The 22008-nt window shown below is 38.5% G+C and overlaps 1 protein-coding gene and 1 long non-coding RNA gene across 4 annotated transcripts in view; one reads left to right on the forward strand and one right to left on the reverse strand.

The window, feature by feature from the left end:
* SGK1 (serum/glucocorticoid regulated kinase 1) overlaps positions 1 to 11034 on the forward strand; it is a 156176-nt gene extending 145142 nt beyond the window's left edge. Inside the window, exons 1-12 of one of the 3 annotated variants that reach the window (XM_003769468.4) lie at positions 3592 to 3805; positions 5423 to 5498; positions 5910 to 5985; positions 6375 to 6479; positions 6576 to 6659; positions 6769 to 6900; positions 7175 to 7287; positions 7588 to 7711; positions 8113 to 8208; positions 8634 to 8789; positions 8923 to 9012; positions 9801 to 11034. In XM_003769468.4, the coding sequence (XP_003769516.1) occupies positions 3688 to 3805; positions 5423 to 5498; positions 5910 to 5985; positions 6375 to 6479; positions 6576 to 6659; positions 6769 to 6900; positions 7175 to 7287; positions 7588 to 7711; positions 8113 to 8208; positions 8634 to 8789; positions 8923 to 9012; positions 9801 to 9968 (1338 nt within the window). In that variant the 5' untranslated portion in view covers positions 3592 to 3687 and the 3' untranslated portion in view covers positions 9969 to 11034. Of the gene's footprint in view, positions 1 to 3591; positions 3806 to 4987; positions 5298 to 5422; positions 5499 to 5909; positions 5986 to 6374; positions 6480 to 6575; positions 6660 to 6768; positions 6901 to 7174; positions 7288 to 7587; positions 7712 to 8112; positions 8209 to 8633; positions 8790 to 8922; positions 9013 to 9800 lie in introns of those variants that run through there. The other 2 variants (XM_003769465.4, XM_031964235.1) reach the window with 2 other exon arrangements.
* LOC116423140 lies at positions 3398 to 4774 on the reverse strand. The gene is made up of 2 exons (XR_004233609.1): positions 4688 to 4774; positions 3398 to 3634 (listed from the first exon to the last, which is right to left on the reverse strand). It is a non-coding gene; the product is annotated as an uncharacterized LOC116423140 (long non-coding RNA).
* Positions 11035 to 22008: the final 10974 nt, after the last annotated feature.

Below are 22008 nucleotides of genomic sequence, written 5' to 3' on the forward strand. Positions count from 1 at the left end.
TTGTCTTTATGAATATGCTGTATCCTCCAGTAGAATATAAAGCCAGGGACTGCCTCACTTTTGTATTGGTTTCCCCAGTATTTGGCACGTAGTCTACCAAGAAGCAAGGACTCACTAAGAGCTTATTGATTGAATGGAACTTAGAATTTACAGCCTACAAAGTTGTCGGAAGAGTTTTATCCTTTATTGTGAGGGAAAATAAACTGTGTTTGCATTGGGGAAGGAAAAAAAATTCTAAGTTAACAAAAACACAATAGAAAAGATTCCTCCAAGCATTTGTTCTAACTTTATTCAGTGGCAGATCACTATCATTTGGGTTTTTTGAATTCCTCTCTACAACAAGCTGATTTTTATCCGAAAGGTACAGGGATATGAGTGATATATGTGAGGCAGACAAGGCATTCTTTAAAGCCACTGCCTATTTTCTTTGCAGGACAGAAGGTCTAGCGTGAGCGAACCTTTGAAAGTAACTGCGTTTGCCGGGAGGAGGGGGAAATAGCACTAAGAACAGCTAAAAGATTATAGAGCTATATCCCTTACGGAGAGTAAGAGCGCCCTCTAGGATTCATTTGGCAAATACGTTTGTTGAATCAAAACCGGTCATATCTCGGAGGGATTAAGACGAAAAGAGCTCCATAAGTAGAGTACTTCCTAGTCTTACAATGCAACTGTATCAGGAGAAAAGGACTGGGGTAGAGAAGGGAAGGAAATATAGGCTTAGCAGTTAAAATGCAGATACAAAACCAACCCAAAGTCTACACAATAGACACACGCGTGCCCACGAGATTCAGGCGGCTGTCTCCATACTCCAACCACTTCCCTCCCCGTTCCCTCCACCCCTCAACATACACATACACACACTCTCACCAGCAGCAACTCCAGCCATTAGGCATCTGTCATTTTCCGGTTCGGAAGGGTTTAATAGGCTGCGGGACAGGACTGGGGGGCGCCTGCTCCACCCCTCAGGTATCCGGTTGAAAGAAAAACCAGTGTCAACAACTTGGACTCCCTCTGTTAAGAGATAAGTGTTGCCAGCCCATCCGTCTCCAGCTTTGGAACTTTAAAAAGGGAATGAGGCAGGGGACAAATCCATCAAACTTTCTTTTTCTGTCCCAGCCACAAAGAAACACAGCCTGTGTGTCCCCTCCCCCACCTGCAGCATCTCTTGAAAGTACTTTAACCTCGATCCCCCCAACCCTCACCCATCCCCCTTAACACACACACACACACACACACACACACACACACCACTCCACTGTGATCCTTTGAGAGAGTAGAGAATACACCATGTGTCTATGTTTTGAATTCTTTCTAGGCTGATTTATGATGGTAATTAGAACCAAGAGTGTCATTTCTTGCATGTTTTGCAGGAGTGTAATAAGCCTGGTACGTCGATGACTCTAATTTCAGGGTGATGTTATAATGAGGGAGGGAGTACAGGAGGAATGGCCCAGTGTTGAACTTTGCAGCCTGCTCCTTCTCCCGTATGCAAATTGCCTTTAAATATGGGGTTCATAAACAGGGCAAAGAATTGAACCTCTTCCTGTCTTATGGCTCTAGAGCCATAGAAGTCTGGAGGAAGGAGTCTTCTCTAGCCAAACCAGCAGCTCAATCCCAAACTACCAGAAAACAAATTCCTCATCCCGCATCCCCCTTACATTCTGGTTCCTGGAAAAGAATGAAAGACGAAACAGTCAAATCTCCTTTAAAAGGTTAGTCTGCTTTTCGTACTCTACCTTTGGTATGGTCCCTCTCCCTCTGTCTCTGGGAAAAGAAAACCATTTTCCATGTGGTTGGTTATCTGGGGATTTTACTAGTTGTTGATGGGGGGAGTAGGAGAGGAGATGTATGGGGGAAAATTTGTGACTGAAGTTCATTGGAGGCAACAAAAGCATTTTTATTAAAGACAAAAGAAGAGGTTGATATTTGAATGAGGCTAGAACAAAATTTACTCTTTAGAGTATGACAATAAGGGAAGATGGAGCTGGGGATATTGAGTCCTGGTTGATTATGTGGAAGGGGAAGGAAAGACATTCTATGTATGACTCTAGTATGGAGGCTTAAGGAGTTTAAAAGTATGAAAAGTCAAAAGGTAAGGTGATTTGAGTTCTGTAAGCCCATGCGTGTTGAAACAAATTTCAGGCAGTAGGTATCTTTGTTGTTGTTTCTTTTCATAGGGCAGATTCAATCCATTTCCCAAGCCTGAGCTTCCAGGAGAGGTAAATTCAGGTGATTCTCTACTCTCCTCCCTCTCCTATTTTAATGGAGTTGACAATAATTTAGTAAGCAGACCAGACTAGAGATCATATTAGGACAAATGAGGTGCTAAAGAAGTTCATTCCCAGCATAAGAAAAGGGGAGGAGGGGAGGCAGGGGGAAAAAAACCCCAAACCTTTCTTAACATTCTATTCCTGGTTTGACAGCTGATGTTTAGGAGTCTGTCAAACCCTGCATACAACTCAAAATTGGCTTCTGGTGGAGGGGTCACTGTAGGGCAATCTCTCCTGCCTGAACCAACAAGCCATTCAGCAAACAGATAGCATGGAAACATAAGATCATTAGCATCTTTTAGATTCTTCTCTTCCTCCTCCCTTCTCCCCCTCCTCCCCCCCAGCTTTATGTTTTCCCAGTGGCCAACCAGTGTGCTGACTGGCTTTTTCCATTCACTGTACTTAGGTTGCTTACAAACCATTCCTAAATCTTAACAGGTTAGGTTAGCAGCAGGCAAACCTGCAGCATCTGTGCTTTGCAGAGCATTAAATTTCCCTAGTGCACCTTTCTTCTACCCTCCCCCTCCGGGATGAGAAGGAGTAAGCCACCCAGCTCTTCTATTAATATGCATTGAGCACTCTTCGAAGAAAGGACATCTAAGAGATGAAAAAAAAAATTGTAAACTAATAAGAAAGCACCTGTCCCCTTCTCTCAAAGTAGTTGAGATCATTTTGGTACGGATAGTGGCGAGGTAAGTAATCCCAAGCAAGTTTGATTTTATTGTAGGGTGCTTGGGAGCACATAAAAGCAAAGTATTGATTTGTAACCCGCAGCGCCCTGATTGGCCTGGAGATCTCAAGCAGGGTTAGGATAGGATAGCCTCAAAATTACATTTTTTATAATATGCCACCTCTTCACGTGTCCTTGGCATGGTCAACAATTTAAAAAAAAAAAAAAAAGCAAGAAAAGAAATGATATGCTCACGGACAGAATGTTCCCAGTGGCTTCTGGGGGGGAGGGGGGAAGTGAAATGCAGATTGTGCTTTTTTTTTTTTTTCCTTTGCAGACGAATTTTATTTCCGCCCCCTCCCCTACACATTCCTGACCTCTCCCTCCCCCTTCCTCCTTTCTTTCCTTCCTTCCTCCCTTCCTCCTCTTCCAAGTTCTGGGATTTTTCAGTCCCAAGTTTGGCCCAAAGCACAAAAAAGGCGTTTTCGGAAGCCGACTCGGGCCGGGGCTGTGCGGGTGCACAAGGGCCATTTGTTTGTTTTGGGACTTGGGGCAGGAAATCTTGCTCTCTCTGAGTCACGGCGGCTCCTTCAAGGAAACGTCAGAGTTTGCTTATCACTCGGGGCTGCTGTGCGCTGAGCCGGCTGCTGTTCTTTGCTGCCGCCGCTCCTGCTGTTGCTGCAGCTGTTTCTGCCTGCCAGGGAACCAGAGTGGTTAGTGTTGAGCCCGCCGGGGGCAGGAGGATCCATGGGAGAGATGCAGGGAGCACTGACCAGGGCCCGGCTAGAGTCTTTGCTTAAGCCTCGCCACAAAAAGAGAGCTGAGGCTCAGAAAAGGAGCGAGTCTTTCCTGCTGACCGGACTTGGTAAGGGACCCACTGCCGGCGTCTGGGGTTGGGACTTCAGCTTGTCCTTTTTCCTTCTTTGCCCACTAGTTGCTTCGCTGCTGACTAAATTGAAATTTTGCCAGGACCCGATACTTGGGCAAGGAAGCAAGGGTCCAAGCGGGCATTTGGCTAAAATCTCAGTCCTTCTTGACCCGGCTCCTGTCCTGAAGTATTGGGCGGAGAATGCCTTTTTAGGTGTTGACCTAAGGTTAGGGAAGAACGGGGGTGGAGGAGAGACTCGGAAAATGCATTAAACTCTCCTGCCTCCTCTCATTTTTAGTATGGACTTGAGGTTTCCTCAGTGTGGGTATTCCTGGTATGTAAATCCCTTTCTGTGAGTGCAAGATCAGCAACTAGTCTGTAGTTGGTCGAGTTGCCTGAGGAAACTGAATTTAAGTGACTTGCTTCTTTAATAAATCTGTAATATGTCAGGGAAAGGCGTTAAATCCGTCCCTTCTTGTTTCTAAATTCAACGGTAAATTGACATGCCAGGTTGCTCGAGCTCCAGGAGTCTCGAAAGGCACATAGCTCCCTGTGTGAGTGTGCGTACAGTAATAATTGAATGTTTAAAAAGATAGGGTCTCTAGGAGCTGTAGCAACGCAGAAGTTGCTGGAGAACCTGAATTGAGTTGGGAAAAAAAAAAATAAGGCTACATGAATAAAAGCTCAGTGAACTACCACTTCACGAGTATAAAGTGCCTATGATGCTTCAACTCTGATTTCCTTTTGGAGCTAGTGGAATAAATGAAAGATGGAAAATTACCCCAGTCCAGCCCTCCTTTCCTCCTCCCGCCCCTTCCTTGCGGTCCGGTTTTCGCCTCCTCCTCCGGAGAGCGGGGGGAGCAGATAAGCCTTAACCACCTAGTACAGTTGTGCCTTCCGGGCAGTATTCTTGAGCTTTTGTCCCCGAGCGTCTTCCTTTCTTTCCGGGTTCTGGTTCTGCTCGCAGCACCCAGCTACCTTGCGCCTTTAGCGAATGGTGAAGAGATGCAGCACTCTGGTTCTGTTCTCTCTGCTCTAGCTCTGAGCCCTGCCGTGGCTGCTACCCAGTCCTCGGCTTCCTTAACCTAGACCCTCTTGCTTGCGCCCCGGGAGTTGACCCGACTAGGGGGAGGGGGCAGACTTTAAAGACTTAGGGCCGGGCGCCAGCTGGACGCACTGGGCAGGGTTCCGCGCGCCCGCCTAGGTAACTGAGCCGAGGCCGGCCGCTCGGCCTCTCCCTCATTGTTCGTGATGGCTCCGCCCCTTCCCGGGTGGAGCTGTCTATATAAGAGCCTCTGGGGAGGGAGCTGAGCAGAAGTACTTTAAGTGGTGCCCAGACTTAGGCTTGGGTACTCAGCTTCGGACTTACTCATTCAGCGGTTGGTTTCCTCTGCTCCTTAACCGCGAGCCGAGATGACGGTGAAAACCGATGCTTCTGGAGCTACGCTCACTTATTCAAAAATGAGGGGCATGGTAGCAATCCTTATTGGTGAGTGTTAGAGAAATGAATTGTTTTATTCTAGGTTTGATGAGCATTAGGTAGTTGTATTTTAAAATTGTCTATCGTGTATTTTAAAATCTTATTGAAATGCCTTTTTCTCCTCTATTTTGCAGCTTTCATGAAACAGAGGAGGATGGGGCTGAATGATTTTATTCAGAAGATTGCCAGCAACTCATATACTTGCAAACAGTAAGTATTTGCAGCTTGGAGAAATTAAATTTAACGGGCTCTACTGAAGCTTTTCTGGAAGTAATAGAAAAAAAACAAAACAAAACCTTGCAGTCTCTAGACAACCTACAGACTTCCTGTAAAAGGAAGGTTTTTGTTCTTTTTAAATGTAATGTTTATTTAAAAGTTTTATTTTCAATACTCCAATATTTGGGATTAACTTTTAACAGTTATATAATTCAGGACTTGTCTCTAAATCCAAAACATATAATGTAATTAAAGAATTTACTCTTTTAAATCTGGAAATGTAGTTGGGTATTTTCCATTTAAGTTATTTCATAATCTTAGAAAATACTAAGCCATTCACTTTAGTGTATGAAGTGTGCCGCCTAGTGGCGTTTCTAATTTTTTTTTAACTTTTGCCCCCTACAGCCCTGAAGTTCAATCTATTTTGAAAATGTCTCAACCTCAAGAACCTGAGCTTATGAATGCCAATCCTTCTCCTCCGGTAAGCATTTTTATTTATGATGTATGTTCAGGAGAAAATTATAAATGAGTCAGGAATAGAGTCCTCCTACATTAATGTTTAAAAATAGCATTTCTGGAAATTAGCCTAGAGACAAGAATGCCTCATTAGTTCATCCCATAACAAGGTGATAATATTGAATCTGTGGTCTTAAAAAAAAAAAAAATTGAGGCATTTTAAGACTTTGGGTTCTTATGCCTTTGCTGAAATTTCCTTTGGATAGATTAATAAGGACTTTGAATTTAAGATTAGCTTTCTGGTCACCCTGATTTAGTTCAATTTTGCTGATTCCATTTTGTTTTAAAGAATAGAATGTTTTAAGAAATATCAAACATGTTTTGAAATTTGTTTGTTTTTCTTTTTTCCCCTAGCCCAGTCCTTCCCAACAGATCAACCTTGGCCCATCATCCAATCCCCATGCGAAGCCATCAGACTTTCATTTCTTGAAAGTAATTGGAAAAGGCAGTTTTGGAAAGGTAAATTTTGCCTATTTACATCAATAGTGGCTCTTTTTGAGGGATGGGGTAAGGCTTTTAAAACATGGTACAAAGTTTTCTACTTTCTAATTTCAGGTTCTCCTTGCAAGACACAAGGCAGAAGAGCAATTCTATGCTGTCAAAGTTCTTCAGAAAAAAGCAATTCTGAAAAAGAAAGAGGTACAGTTAACTTTTTTTTTTCCTTAGAGGTGGAGGTGCCATCATATACTGACATTCTTTGTACCTTTAAGAACATCACCGTTAAATATTATCTTTTTTTTTTCCCTAGGAAAAACACATCATGTCAGAGCGGAATGTCCTTCTAAAGAATGTCAAACATCCTTTCCTAGTTGGACTGCATTTCTCCTTCCAGACTGCAGACAAACTCTACTTTGTCCTAGACTACATCAATGGTGGAGAGGTGAGTAATAAAGAGATCTCCTTTAGAAAGAGAGAGTGGAGTTTGTATATACAATATACAGTCTCATTTGGGGGAAAATTTTTAAAAGATAATTGAGGGGAGAAATTAGCCAAGATTAGTATCCCCCTTCAATCTGGCATATTTCAAACCTAGTGTATCATTAGGACATTTCCTGCCATTGTCCTCCTTGGCCATAGATGTCAAATCTGATTAAATGCATTGTTAACAGGCTTTGTCAGCCGGCGCCTAACTGTGTTTTCTCTGTCTCCTACAGTTGTTTTATCATCTCCAGAGAGAGCGATGCTTCCTGGAACCCCGGGCTCGATTTTATGCTGCTGAAATTGCCAGTGCCCTGGGTTACCTGCACTCCCTGAATATTGTTTATAGGTAAGGAAGATGCTCTTTATGCTCATACTATACCATGTGGTCTTTCTTAAGAATAAATTGCGCTATGGATATAAATAATAGATGACCTTTACATAATATGACTGTAATGAGGCCCCCTAAATCTTGCATTAACTTCTTAATTATTGGGGGGTGGGGGAAACAGTATTTTCTTAAGAACTTCTAAAGTGTGCATTTATGTTTTGCTTTTTTATCATAATTATGAATTTTAAATACCATATGATTTTATTATGAAACAAAACTAAAGCATGTTTGTCTCTCCATTTTATTTTATTTTTTTAGGGATTTAAAGCCAGAGAATATTTTACTAGATTCCCAAGGGCATATTGTCCTGACAGACTTTGGACTCTGTAAAGAAAACATTGAACACAATGGCACTACATCCACCTTCTGCGGCACTCCTGAGGTAGGTGTAGTCTTGATTATAAACTCTTATTTTAGGCCCTTCTTCCTGAGAAATATCAAATTACAGGGGAATATACTTACCACAGGTGTTTTTCCTTATTCTACTTATGGCACACCTGAGAGGGATTGGTATTTCAATAAACATGTGGGAATTAGACAAATCTTTTTTATCCTCAAAAGAGAATATTGGTAAAAAATTAAGTTTATTTAAGCCACTGGAAGGATCAGTGAAATTATAGTCTAATTCATAGCTGCACAGGGCAGAGGCAGCAGTAAAGGAACAGAAATGTTGATCTATTTTTTTTTTTTTTAAGTATTTTCCATTTAATACTGAGAACTTTTTCTATGTCTTTTCCCGGGACATCAGTTTAAAATCTTTCTTCTTCTTTTTTTTTTAAACAGTATCTTGCCCCTGAAGTGCTTCACAAGCAGCCTTATGACAGAACAGTTGATTGGTGGTGCCTGGGAGCTGTCTTATATGAAATGCTCTATGGTCTGGTAAGTAGCTATTAAAAAATATAAAAGACCTTGAAGAGACCTTATTTTCCCCATCTTTCCCACTCTGGCAAGTGCTCTACTTAAATTAATCTATGCAAACACACTTCAGTCTGCCAAGAATATCTGCCTTTATCTGGAAGGTCACTAGAGGCTGATAGCATACAGTGGTAAATTGGCCGTGTGTTTCACAGAATTTTGCTGCTTTTGATTGCCTTTAACTTTTTTTTTTTGATGAATCTCTTATTTTAAATAGCCTAAATTTTTCTTTACTTTCTTCCCTTTGAGCACTGCCTCAAGTAGATGGCCTTTTAATTTTTTATTCAGTTAACAGCTCACATTTTGACTACCCCCCCTGTATTTTAAGTATTATATTGAACCCCACAACACTTTGAATTAAATATATTCCTTTTTTTTCCCCCTTGTAGCCTCCTTTTTATAGTCGAAACACAGCTGAGATGTATGACAACATTTTGAACAAGCCACTCCAGTTGAAGCCAAATATTACAAATTCTGCAAGACACCTTCTTGAGGGTCTACTCCAGAAAGATAGGACAAAAAGGCTTGGTGCCAAGGATGACTTTGTAAGTAAAAATATTGCAGTTTCTATGGAGCTTGGGGGGTGGGAAAATGCTTGGGAAGAACACTAAATACTGGACCATTCCATCTTGATTGAGTTAGGCTTGTCTAAATAAATCTTGTGTTTCTTCTCAACAGATGGAGATTAAGAATCATATCTTCTTCTCCCTTATTAACTGGGATGATCTCATTAATAAGAAGATTACTCCCCCTTTTAACCCAAATGTGGTAAGTATCACTTCTAAGTATAGTTAGTCCCCCAAAGGACATTTCTTTCTTTAGCCTGAGCTTGGTCAAAGGGAACCAGTATGACTCGAAAGGACTTAAAATAGTTTTTCTAACTAGAAAATGGGATAAACTTTGATCAAAGGAAGTGGTTCTTTCCCTTCCATTCCTTCCCCATATTCATTCACTGTTAGTCACATAGTAACCTGCAAAATGGTCAAGAGAGCAATCTATATCTTTACCATTTTAGAACAAAAGCAGTGGCCTTATAGCTTTGGCAAGTCATTTGACCCATGCCTCTTGGGCAGTAACAGCTTTACTTAAACCTGCCTTGTAATCATCTCTAAAATGTGAAAGAATATTAAGCACAATCCATCTGTCTGGAGCTAATTTCAGAAATGATTAGTTGAAACAGATTACAGATGTAGAGCTAGAAGAAACTTTAAAGGTCATTAATCTAGTTCTTGCTTTAAAGAAAAAAATAAATTTAGAGTATAGACATTTGAAATGACTTGCCAAAAGGACCCTCAGGTTTTAAGTGGAAGGGGCAGGATTTGTCCTTGGGATCCATGTTCAGCGTATTTTCCCTTGCTTCTTAGGAGTTTTTAATAGTCTTTGTGCTCAGGACTACCAAGTCCAAGATGACCAAGGACAACATAATAAAATACCTAACGTGTCCAAATTAGGCCCAGGTTCTAAATTTCCAACAAATGCATGAATGACTTTTAATGTCCTTGAGGTCTTCCATTGCCTTAAACCTAACTCATTGTGTTTCACTTTACTTTCACTAGAGCGGACCCAGTGATCTTCGGCATTTTGATCCTGAGTTTACAGAAGAACCTGTTCCAAACTCCATTGGCAAATCCCCAGATAGCATCCTGATCACTGCCAGCGTCAAGGAAGCTGCAGAAGCCTTCCTGGGTTTCTCCTATGCACCACCTGTGGATTCTTTCCTCTGAACATTCTTGGACTGATTTTGAGAGAGAAGTTCTGAGATGGTTTTTTTTGTGTGTATTTCATTTAGTTTAGCCCTTTAGCTGAACTGCCAGCTGACCAGACATCTTTAAAAAAAAAATTTGCACATCTCTGGAAGCTTGGCACCTGTTATTTCAACTACACTGTTGACTGAAAGCTTTTGAAGAGCACATACTCCTCCTTTCAGTGAACTCACAAGCTTTTTGTTTTCTTATTCTCCCCCTCCAAAGTGGTGCTATCTTTTTGAAACAAGTGTGATATTGCTATCATGGATAGCCAGTTTTTGTAGGAAAGAAGATGGAGTTTGGAAAACAATCTTGTGAAGATCTGTTTGGGCTATGATAATAGACTTTATGAAATGTGCCTTTATCTGATAAGGTCCTTGTTGGCTCCAAAGCTTTTTCTTTTTTTATTTCAGAATGTTTCAACTTTTAATCTTGTTTTTTCCCCCCTTGTGGGTTTACTATGTGAACAATGGTGTATATGTGTGCGGTATCTTACTACAGATGGATTTAGTTATAAGCATCAATGTGACACTTGCAGGGCACTACAATGTGGGACATTGTTTGATTCTTCCATATTTGGAAGATAAATTTATGTGTAGATTTGTTTCTTTTTTGTAAGATATATATATATATAGTTAATAACTAAAATTTATTGAAAATGGTCTTGCAATGACTTGGACCCAGATGCTTGAAGAAAGCATTGCTGCTACAAATATTTCTATTTTTAGAAAGGGTTTTTATGGACCAATGCCCCAGTTGCAGTCGGTCAAAGCTGTTGGTTTGTTTCATTGTTTGTTTTAAAATGTCACCTGTAAAATGGGCATTATTTATGGTTTTTGTTGTATGTATTGTATAAAGAAAAGGTCTGTACAATGTGTTATGACACTAGTTGTATATTTAAACTTACAGACTTACATGTAATGTATACCATCATTGTAATGTACCGTGATTAACATGGTTATACTATGTACAACCCTTTCCCTCTGCCACACAACTTTTTGTGTGTGGGCAATTGGTTTGCAGTAAAATCTTTAAAAATATATAATCTGTGTTGTGTATGTATTTTATAATGTTTCTTCAAAGTCTTCATAGTGGACTGATTATAAATTGAGTTAAATGTGATCTTGCTAGCCCCATATACTGTTGGCAGGAAGGGTCTCAAGGAGTATTATGTGAAAGAAGAAAATTGAAAGATTGAGTATAGACCAGCCACTCTTAGCTATTCCTGGCTCCCTCATACATTTATTTGTAGCAGACCTTCCTCTTTGGGTGGGGGTAGAGTTCCACAAGTATTTATTCCTCAGTATTCCTTCTTATTTGTCCTGTTTTTGGTTTTTTTTGTTTTGGTTTTGGTTTTTTTTTTTTAACCTTAGTCAAGGTGTGGCTCATGTCCTTGGCCTTAAGTAACATGCAATTACAACAGATGCAATTTGCAAAGGATGAAAACCTTCAGTTACTGGTTGGAAATGTGAAATTTGTAATAACCTAGAGTAAGAAGTCAGTGATTTTAGTTATAAACAGTGCCAAATAAAGGGAGTAAGAAAGGGATTGGGACAGGTATAAAACAATGAAAGACCACAGGAATACATAAACACATAAACGACAACATAAAATGTAAAGATTGCTTACCACCTGAATGAGTACTTGAGGTGGCTGAATGAATATTTATTTATGAAAATGGGATGCAAAGGAGTAAGGGTGGGGACATTTGAAAATGGAAATATTCCCAGAAATTTGAGCTGGAAAGACTTCTTATTTCTTCACCCACTTAAGGGAAGGGTCACACCCAAACTTAATTCTAGTACTAGCTTGAGAAAGGTACCTCCCCAATTATTAGATAAATACCTGGGTGAGACTGAATTCTCTTGTAGAAAAAATATATTTCATGTATACATGTGAAAGATAAAAGACCAGTGTCATTTCTCATACTACCTCAAATCTAAAGTTTCTCATCAATATACAGAAGAGTTTGGCCTAGGAAGTAATGTCTGGGGAACCTGGCCAGAGGATGAAACCAAAGTTGGTTGTGGAATCATATCTGACTCTCTGTTGACCCATTTGAGGTTTTCTTAGCAAAGATACTGAATTAGCTTGCCATTGCTTTCTCCAGGACATTTTACAGATGAGGAAACCAAGGCAAAAAGAATCACACAAGTACTAAGTATTGGAGCCATATTTGAACTCAGGAAAATGAGTCTTCCTGCCACTAGGCCTAGAATTCTACCTACTATGTCACCCAGCTGCCTGGAGGGAACCAGATTAGAATGTAATTACAAGTCAATATGTACAGATTAGTGGCAGTTATTTATGGGTTTGACATTATTGAAGTAGATGACTTCCAAGATTGCTTTCAATTGAAAAGGTGAATCTGTCAATTTTACTGTGTTTATTTCTTTTCCTCTTTCTAACAATTGAAATTGAAGCCGTTAAAAAGATAAAAAGATACCTTTTTGTCTCCTTTTGTCTTTATATCACTTCATTTCTAAATCTCTCTCTCCTTCCATTCTTGGTTATCTTTCATAACAAGATATTAGTCCAATCATCTAGTCTAAGCTAGGTTTCCTTCCTTCTATGGTGAGGTGAGAAAAGTTATTGTCTTGGATAATCTTCAACCTACTTTTTCTCCAAATTCAACATCTGCTAATTTTTTGGCAATAAATACAGACTGAAATGTGTTCCCTCTGACCAGAGGATGGGTACTAGTATAAACTAGTGTAAAGTCAAGGGAGAATCAGAAGAGGGGGGAAAAAAAAGCCTTGGTTAAGAATTTAGGAACCAGGTTTTGTTCTAGGCTGTAGGATATTGAAGGTCAGGTAAGGAGAGTAGGTGATTGATTACCCATGTTATCATGTGAAGGATATACAAAAGTCTTCACCTATCAGCCCTTGAGCTCCAAGAAGAGTACCCTCCCAGGCCCTGCTACAATGTTCTATTCCCAGCAGGTATATACAGTCAAATGTTAAGTGTGTTGACCTGATAAGCTGATATTCCATAGTTAGAGATTCATTCTTTTGATAGAGATTTGACTTTTGTTAAAATGAAAATATTCTATCACTGAACTTATCTAAATTGAGCTCTCCACTGTTAACATATTTTGAATTAGCTTCTCAAGTTCTTTTCAGTATCTTAGCTAAGAAAATTATTCTGATGGCTATAATAGGTGAAATTTGATAAGAGATTGGAGGGTGAAGAGGAAAAAACCAGAGCTGGGACTAGAGGGATCACTCACTAGCTTCTATGTGGTGCTGAGCAGGGTACTTCAATGAGGCCGTTCAGAGGATAGAAAATTTTTATAATTTTGCCTATATAATAGTTCCCTTACTGGTAAATGCTGAGGAAGGAGTCAAAAGATCATTTCCTACTCTTGAATTACAACTAGAGGCAGCTAACACCTGAACTTAGGATGACCTGAGTTTGAATTTGATATCAGATACTGGCAATGAGAGCTGAGACAACTCATTTAGCCTATTTGCCTCAGTTTCACCATCTGTAAAATGGGGATAATAATGGCCTCTACCTCCCAGGCTTATTATAAGAATCAAATGAGATAATATTTACAAAACTCTTTGCAAACTTTAAAATGCTATGAATACATAAATATATAAATGTAAAATGTATATATGCATGTATGTGTATGATATCTAGCCCACTTCCATAAACAATGATAAGTAGCCCAGTCTCTAGTGAAGTGGTCTCTCCAACCCTCTGGCACTCATCCGGCTCCCCTTAGAGACAGAGTGATTTTGCCATTACGCTAAAGGATTATTCAGCTGCAAGGCCAAATTATCTTAATAGACCATTTCCCATTTACCCATGTATTCTAACTCTCCAACTAGGTAAATATACTCTGGACTTCTATCTGATCAGAACATTTCCAGGTCATCTTTTGTTTTTAAAAATAATTAATCAACATACATTGTACAATGTCCAGGTGCTCTGCACTACTATACAGCCTTCCTTCCCATTCACCAAAAAACTGAAAAAGGAAACTTTTGGATTAAAGGAGGTAAAGAAGATGACCTCTGAGATTTTTTTCTGCTCTGGGCTACTTTAGTTTTATGACTCTTGTCTTACTGGATATCTCCACTTGTCACAGAGGTTAAAAAAACAGATATTCTGCTATTAGTGTTTATCTAAACTAACTAGAAATGGAGGGATTTTATTTTTTTCTTTAAACCCAAGATTATCAAAGGTTTTTCCCCTTGTATGAATCTCATTAAATGATTGCTGATTTTTTTTAAAAAAGTGATTTTAGGAAAATAATGACAGAAATTTCTTTGGTTGCATAGAACAAAGGAATGACTCTGGAACTTTAGAAGCTTCAACAAGCATTTACTAATTGCCTTATTCTTTGCTACAATGGATAGCTATTTATGAGCCCAAATCTGGCCTCAGTCAGGTTAGCTGTGTGACCCTGAGTCCGTCACTTAATTCTACCTGCCTCAGTTTCCTATATGTAAAATAAACTAGAAAAGGCAATGCTAATCTCTCCAGTATTTTTTTTTTCAAGAAAACCCCAAATGGGGTCATAAAGAGACATGACTTAAAAACAGTAACCCTAATCTGCATATGTTAAGGTGATCTGTCCACACCTAATTTATATACCTAATTTCCTCCCTAAATGCCTCATTGTCACTCAGAGATCCATAAAACCTCTTTCTTCTGTGTTTATTCATCATCACAAGTAACATCCTCCTCCTTTTCTTCTCTGTGTCTGTTTCTCTCTGTGTCTCATCTCTGTCTCTGCTCTCTGCTTCTGCCTCTGTCTCTGTCTTTTTGCCTCTCTTTTTTTGTCTCTCTCAAGCTGAATATAGTGCGTGCTGAAGTCACCTTAAATCATCTTAAAAACCAGTTGTGAAATTTTCAGTATGAGCATTTGTATCTTGGACAATGGTGCAAATCAAGGTTTGATTTCTTAAGTGACTTGAGTGTGGCTGCCCTACCAATCTGGCCCTATTTCTGTGAGTTTGGACTGCTTTCATGCTTTGCCTTGAGCCTACCCTGGCTTGTCTTTATATTGTTAGAGTTTGTGTAGTCTTCTTGTGCAGTTCTGGACTTTTATGGAAGTTTATTTTTTATTTCTTTTTGGTTTTCTTTATCATTATTCTTTCTAAGGCATTATTTTTAGCCTTACTGGGAATTCGCTAAGGATTCTGGGCTCCTTTAGATCCTAAAGAGACACCATCTTAGCCAGAAGTAAAAACATTAGATTGTTAAATAATAATTGACATTTATACAGCATTTTAATAGTGACAGAGAAAATGTTGATGATGGAGATTAAACTGCCACATTTTTTTTCCCCTTCGGTATTAAACCTCTGGATACACTCCACCCAATGTACAGTACCAGACACCAAGACAGAACCATAAAACAGGAATGAAGGTACAGATTGTTCATTTAAAACATAACTCTATTTACATATACCTACAGTAATGAACTCCTCTGGAACTGTAGACAAAATGTCACCAAGAAAAACCTTCCCAGATGGCAGACCAAGAGGGGGCGGGGTCACAGTGCTTTGGGTGGGGCTTTTTCTTATCTTAAGTACAACTTAGGGCAGAAGAGAACAGATGGTTGATTTTGATATGACATACATAAGAAAAGAGCAATTTTAAGCTTTAATAGCTAAAACTTATAGACTAATTTGTACCTTTTAACCCTATCTTGATTTGCTACACCTTATCCACTCTCAGTAATTTAACAAGGTTGGCAGGACCTTCCAAAAGGGCTTCCTAAGAGCTAACCCAAAGTATTCAAGGTAAGATTTCTGTTCTGCTTTAAAAGATCTCCAGAGATATGTTAAAATATCTACCATAGGAGCTAAGGTAATAAAATAATAATAATAATAAAACCTTCTAAAGTATTTTTTTGTTTTTTAATGGATCTTTTGTTATGACAACTTCATATCTAAATATACCCTTCCACCTTCGACTCCCCATGAAGCCATTCTTTGTAACAGCAACAACAAATTAAAAGAAAAAAGTTCTGCAAAATTAACACATATCAACCAAGTCTGACAATGTGTTTTATATTCTATACTTCTGTAAAGATGGAGGTAAGATTTTCTCATTTTTTTCTCCTGGAGCTCTTTGGTCATTATAATTACAATCTTTAGTTTTTATTATTTATTGTTCTTTCAATCTGCATTGTTGTATCCATTGTGTATATTGTTTTCCTGGTAGCTGAGTGAATAGAACTCTGGGCCTGGATAAGTCCCTTTAACATGTGTCTGCCTTCATTTCCTCGACAATAAATAAGGATAATAGCAATACCTACCTCACAGAATTATTTTAAGTTTCAGATGAGATAAAATTTGTACCATGCTTAGCAAAGTGTCTGCCACAAGAAAGTACTTAATAAATGCTTGTTCCTTTTCCTCTGCTTTTCCTGGGTTCTGCTTACTTTACTCTGCATCAATTCATATGTTTTCATATGCTTTTCTGAGTTCTTATTTCATATAGCACAGTCATAATTATATTTTCTTCCCTTCTGTCCCACACCACACACAGACAGACACACACACACATACACACACACACACACAGACACACACACATCCATCCACACAAATGATATGGGAGATATAGGAAACTGATTTTTTTAAAAATCCCTCACCAACAAAAAAGCAGCACAGCATAGTAGATAGAGAGCCAGCTTCAAAATTAAGACAATTTTAGGTAAAGTCCTATCTCTGACTATATGTCTCATTATATGTGACTGCATGAGCCTACACAAAGAACTTAATAAACTTCTCGGGTTCTTGGGTGACTTTCAAAAATTAAAAGTTGCAGAAATATTGTAGATCTGCTTTGGTGAAAGTAGTTCTTTACATCAATTGAATTATTAGCCAGGCAAAAACAAACCCCGAGTAAAACAAACTACACTGACAACCTGAAACAACAGAACAATTAATGAATAGCATCTATTGGGCAACCATGATGCAGACCATGTATGTGGGATGGAATATGTATATGTATTCTTTTTATCTTAAAACCTATATAAATTGAAACAATTGGCTGTGAGTCAAGAATTTTAAAGACCTTAAATTATTTTGGATATGTGAATTTCAAATTATTTATTTATTATCATTTATAATTATCCAAGGGAAAAAAAAAGGAGGTATTTTCAATTTAAGAAGCAATATTTGAACAACTGATATTGCAAGATCCTGTTTGAAGACCAGGAACTACAAAGACAAAAAGAAAAAAAAATGTTTTCTTAAATTTTTCTCAGGTTATAGTTGCTTTTCACCAGTAACTTTATTACATTTTCTGTAATGAGATCAAAGGCACACATAAAACATTACCTTATAAATATCTTGCTATTTCTGCAAAACCTCCCCATCTGTAAAATGAAGAAGTTGGATTAGATGGTCTGGAAGGTGCCTTCCAGCTCTAGCATTCTGAGTAATCAGGTGATAACCCATCCTGATTAGTGTCTCCAAATTGCCACCTTATACACTGAAATCCCATATTCTGCTTCAGCTATTCTGTTCCACGCCTAAGGCATGTCTCCGTCCCCCTACAATGGAATGCTAATACTTTCCTACTTCTCTCTCAGCCGCCCAACTCGGAACAACTGACTCCTCAGTCGTTTCCAAAATTCAGAAGCTATGTAAAATCCAGGTCTTTGTCCTTTCCTTTGCTCCTTCTCTATCAGTTATTAAATAAGAGAAACTGATAACTTGTCTCATTTGGAGGTAGAGATGAGGAGAAAGAGAGATTCGTACAATTGAAGAAAAAAAAAAAAACTGCTGATATGATTAGGTTTTAAATTACAATTTGCTAAGGGATAACCAAAAGTGCTATTTTTCTAGTCCACTGTCAGGCTGAAATGGGCAATTGGGTGCTATTATAAAATAAGTCAATATTTATTAAGGATGTACTATGTGTCAAGCACTTTGTTAAGCCCTGGGAATAGAGTGGGGGAGACAGCTGCTATTGTCAAGAAACTTACCCTCTAAAGGGGGACACAACATGCAAACAATTATGTAAAAAAAAGAAAATAAATTGAAGATGATCTTAGAAGGAAACCTCTAGAACTGAAAGTAATCAGACATTTTTTTCCTTGCAGAAAATGGGATTTTTGCTGAGACTTGAAGTAACCCAGAAAAGTTAAGAGTCATAGATGAACACAGAAAACATTATAGGGGATAATCAATAAAAATGCCTAAAGTGAAAAATGGAAATCTTGTTAGAGAAACAGCAAGGAGGCCATTGTCACTGGATAAGAAGAGTTTTACAAGATAAACCGAGGAGTTTGTGTTTGATCCTTAAGATAATACCAAACTACTGGAATTTATTGACATAAAGTTGTGACGTGGATAGATCTACATTTTAGGATGATCACTTGAGTGAAGAAGGATAGACAGAAATAGAGGCAGAGAAGACCAGTCTGTAATGCAGGAGTAAGATGATGAGGGTGTGTATGGGGGGGGGGGGGCAGCAATTTTAGAAAAGAGAAGGGTGCTCCTGTAAGAGATGTCATACAATTGAAAGGACTTAACAACAGATGGGATATGAAGGGGAGAGTGAGGAGTTATGGATGACACCTAGGTTTCAAACCTAGATGACTGGGAAGATGGAAATCCTCTCACCATAAACAGGAATATGTGGTAGAGGGGAGAGTGCAGGGGAATAGATAATGAATATTGTTGGACCTGGAGTTAAGAAAACTTGTGTTTCAACCTGCCTTGGGCATTTGTTATTTTGTTACTCTGGAGAGGTTGCTTAACTTCTCAGCCCCAATTTCTGCATTTGTAAAATAGAAGTGATATTAGCAACTACTTCACTGGGTTGTAGTAAGAATCAAGCGTGATAATCTTGGTAAAATTCTTTATAAATCTTAATATCCTAAATCTTGATATAAAAATGGTAGCTATTTATATAATATATATGCATATATATGTATATGTTTATTTGTTTGCATATATATATATATATATATAGTGTATGTGTGTTAAAAGTAGTATTTGTTCATACTAATTTCAGCCAGTTTCAAAAGTTTTATATATATATATGTAATGTGTGTGTGTGTTAGAAGTAGTATTTGGTCATACTAATTTCAGTCAGTTTCAAAAGTTTTACCTTTCTAATTTCAGTTGATTTTGTATTTACCTGAGCCTAACAGGTAACCCTGTAAGCCAGCAACAGGCAAGAAAGAGGCAAGAACCAGGAGTTTGTCAGCAGATCAGCTTTGGAGTATTTTCATCTCTATAAAGGAAAATGGGCCAGCCAACTCACAATCTAAAATGACTTGACATATTTTTATTTCTTTTAAAAAAAATTTTGGGGGGTTTTGAATACATTTTGTCTTGATACAACAGATGTTTCCAAGCAAACCCACAAATAACTTCTGACACATGACACTTCCGAACAACCACCACATAACCTCCCCTAAGAAGTACATTCCCTGTAAAAGTTATCAGTTATCAACTGCTAACAGAAAGAATTCATGTATCTTTAATTTTTTACAGTATGGTAGTAATATTTACTTTTATATATATATATGACCAATTTTGTTGCCTTTACAATGACTTTACTTACATTGCTGTCGCCTTTCTGCCTATTTATCTATTGGCTCTGCTTTCTTCCTTCTGCATCCCTTATACTAGTTTTCTTATGTTTTTCTAAGTTTTAATATTTATTATTTATGCTCCAGTCACATTTACTTGTATTCATATATTGTAGTGAATTCAGGCATTCTCCAATCATTGGGAACAAATTGTATTTTTAATTTTTAAGCCCAAATGTTTAAGCTATGAAAAATTTTGCACACATGGAGCTCTCCCTCCTCACCCCATAGTCCCAGTAGTGGGATGTCCAGGTCAAAAAATATGAACAATTTAGTAACTTTTCTTGCATAATTCTCAATTGCTTTCCACAACAATTGAACCAAAGCCCAGTTCTGCCACCACTGAACTAAGGGTCTTCTGCTTTTGTGTGTGCATATTTTCCAAAGGAAGGATTCAAGATAAGGACCAGGCAATAGGCTTGTTTTGATGACCCTTTGAGATCTGTCATGAGTTATATAGTAAACAGAGGCAGGTGAGGGTGAGGGTGGAGAGACTGGAATGCAGGTGGGTTGTTACACCACTAGGATGACACTGAGCTGGAGAGTCCTTGGAGACCTTTATGACCTAGACTCAAATCAACTCTTTTCTCTGGTCGCCTGGCTTTCCCTGAAGGCTCAAAATACAATAATGTCCTCTCCCACTCAAGCAAGAAATATTTGTGCATGCTTTCAGTGATAGCCAGCAGCTCAGGGAGCACTGGATAGACTCTTCTAAAACAATATTCCCACCCCTGGGCCTGACCTTCAATCTAAGAAGCTCTTTAATTATCTCCAAAGTCAATAAACCTCTTCAGACAAAACAAGGAAAATTTTAAAGAGATGCACAATACAGAACACAGGTGAGGAATTAGTAAAGCAAATCTACAAAGAGAACTTCACTTGACTGGCAATCAAAGTTCTAGGAGATGAAAGCATTCGCCCTAGAGGTGGGCTGTTAACACCATTAGGATGACACTGAGTTGGAGAGAACTCGGAGACCTTTAAGGTCTAAATTTAAATCAACTCTTTCCTCTGGGTAAACCATTGTGAAAGTTGACTGCTGAACTTGGAGTTGGTAAGACCTAGGATTCAAATTCCCACTGCAGGTGCTTTCTAACTATGTTACTCTGAGCAAGTCACCCTTTATAGCTGCATAGCACATTAATTTTAAAGGTTTGTTTTTAGTAATTTTAATTAAAAAAAAAGAAATGCATTTTATTTTGCTTCTCTTTTTTTTTTTACTGGTTTGATTTGATTTTTTTTCTTGTGCAGCATGATAATTGTATAATTATGTATTCATATATTGGATTTAACATATATTTCTACCATGTTTAACATATATTGGACTATTTGCCATCTAGGGGAGAATATGGGGGAAGGGGGGGGAGGGAAATTGGAACACAAGGTTTTGTAAGGGCTAATGTTGAAAAATTGTCCATGCATATGTTTTGAAAAGTAAAAAGCTTTAATTAAAAAAAAAAAGAAAGAGAAAAGTACTTCTTTCTTTCCTTGAAGTGGTAGGGGATCTGTTGCTCTATGTCCTTCCTTCCAAAAGAGTACCATGATATCAGGGAGATGGTGCTATGGCATAAAAATAATCTGTATTTAAGTCAGGGCTGTGCAAAGTCACTAACCTCATTTTCCCCTCCAGAGCCACATGGGTCCAGTGGCCAGACATAGATAAGGACAACTGGAGATGGCCCTGGATGCAGTGGGAGACCTTGGCCTTTTAAGCTAAAGTCTTTAAAAAGTCTCAGTTTGACTGATACAAACACCCACTCCTTAATTAAGGCTAAATAAGAACTGAGACAAAGAATGACCTCTTTTACCCAGACACAAAATAATTTTAACTTTAAATAAAGAAGAGTACTCTTTTTTTTTTTTCTTGGAGTGATAGGGGATAACAATTGTGAAATGTTACTATTTGCTAAGAGACTCAGCTATATGTAGGTTGTTTTTGTTGCTGATTTGATTATTTTTATTTTTGTTACAAAGGGAAGGCTTTGGATAGGAGTAGAGATGGGGGAGGGAGAGGGGATTATGTGGTAATCTCTAAAACGTTAAAAACAAAGGCACCAAGAGTTCATTTTATTAAAAAAAAAAAAAGTATGAGGCTATCTACATACTCTCCATCTATTTCAGATACAGACCCAGCATTCTTTTTACTCATTTTCCTGCTGTCAGCAGGGTCAAATATAAAACTTTCCTTCGCTGGAAACTACCAGGCTAAAAATTGGTTACCTCAATCCACCCTCTTCTCACTAGATGCAGGGCAGGGGCTGGCCTGCTACTGTTACTATTCAGGCCTATCTACAGTCAGCCTTGGCTCCTGAAGGTGGCTGGCTGTCCTAAAACATATCTCAAAGCATAAATCTTCTATTTAAAAGGAGGGAGCTTTTCCCAACTGCTAAATCCCTCAGAGGTTAAGTTGGGGTTGTTCTTTCTTTATCTTGTCAATATTATTGCA

The sequence above is a fragment of the Sarcophilus harrisii genome, chromosome 4, assembly GCF_902635505.1.
Source record: "Sarcophilus harrisii chromosome 4, mSarHar1.11, whole genome shotgun sequence".
NCBI classification, from domain to species: Eukaryota; Metazoa; Chordata; class Mammalia; order Dasyuromorphia; family Dasyuridae; genus Sarcophilus; species Sarcophilus harrisii.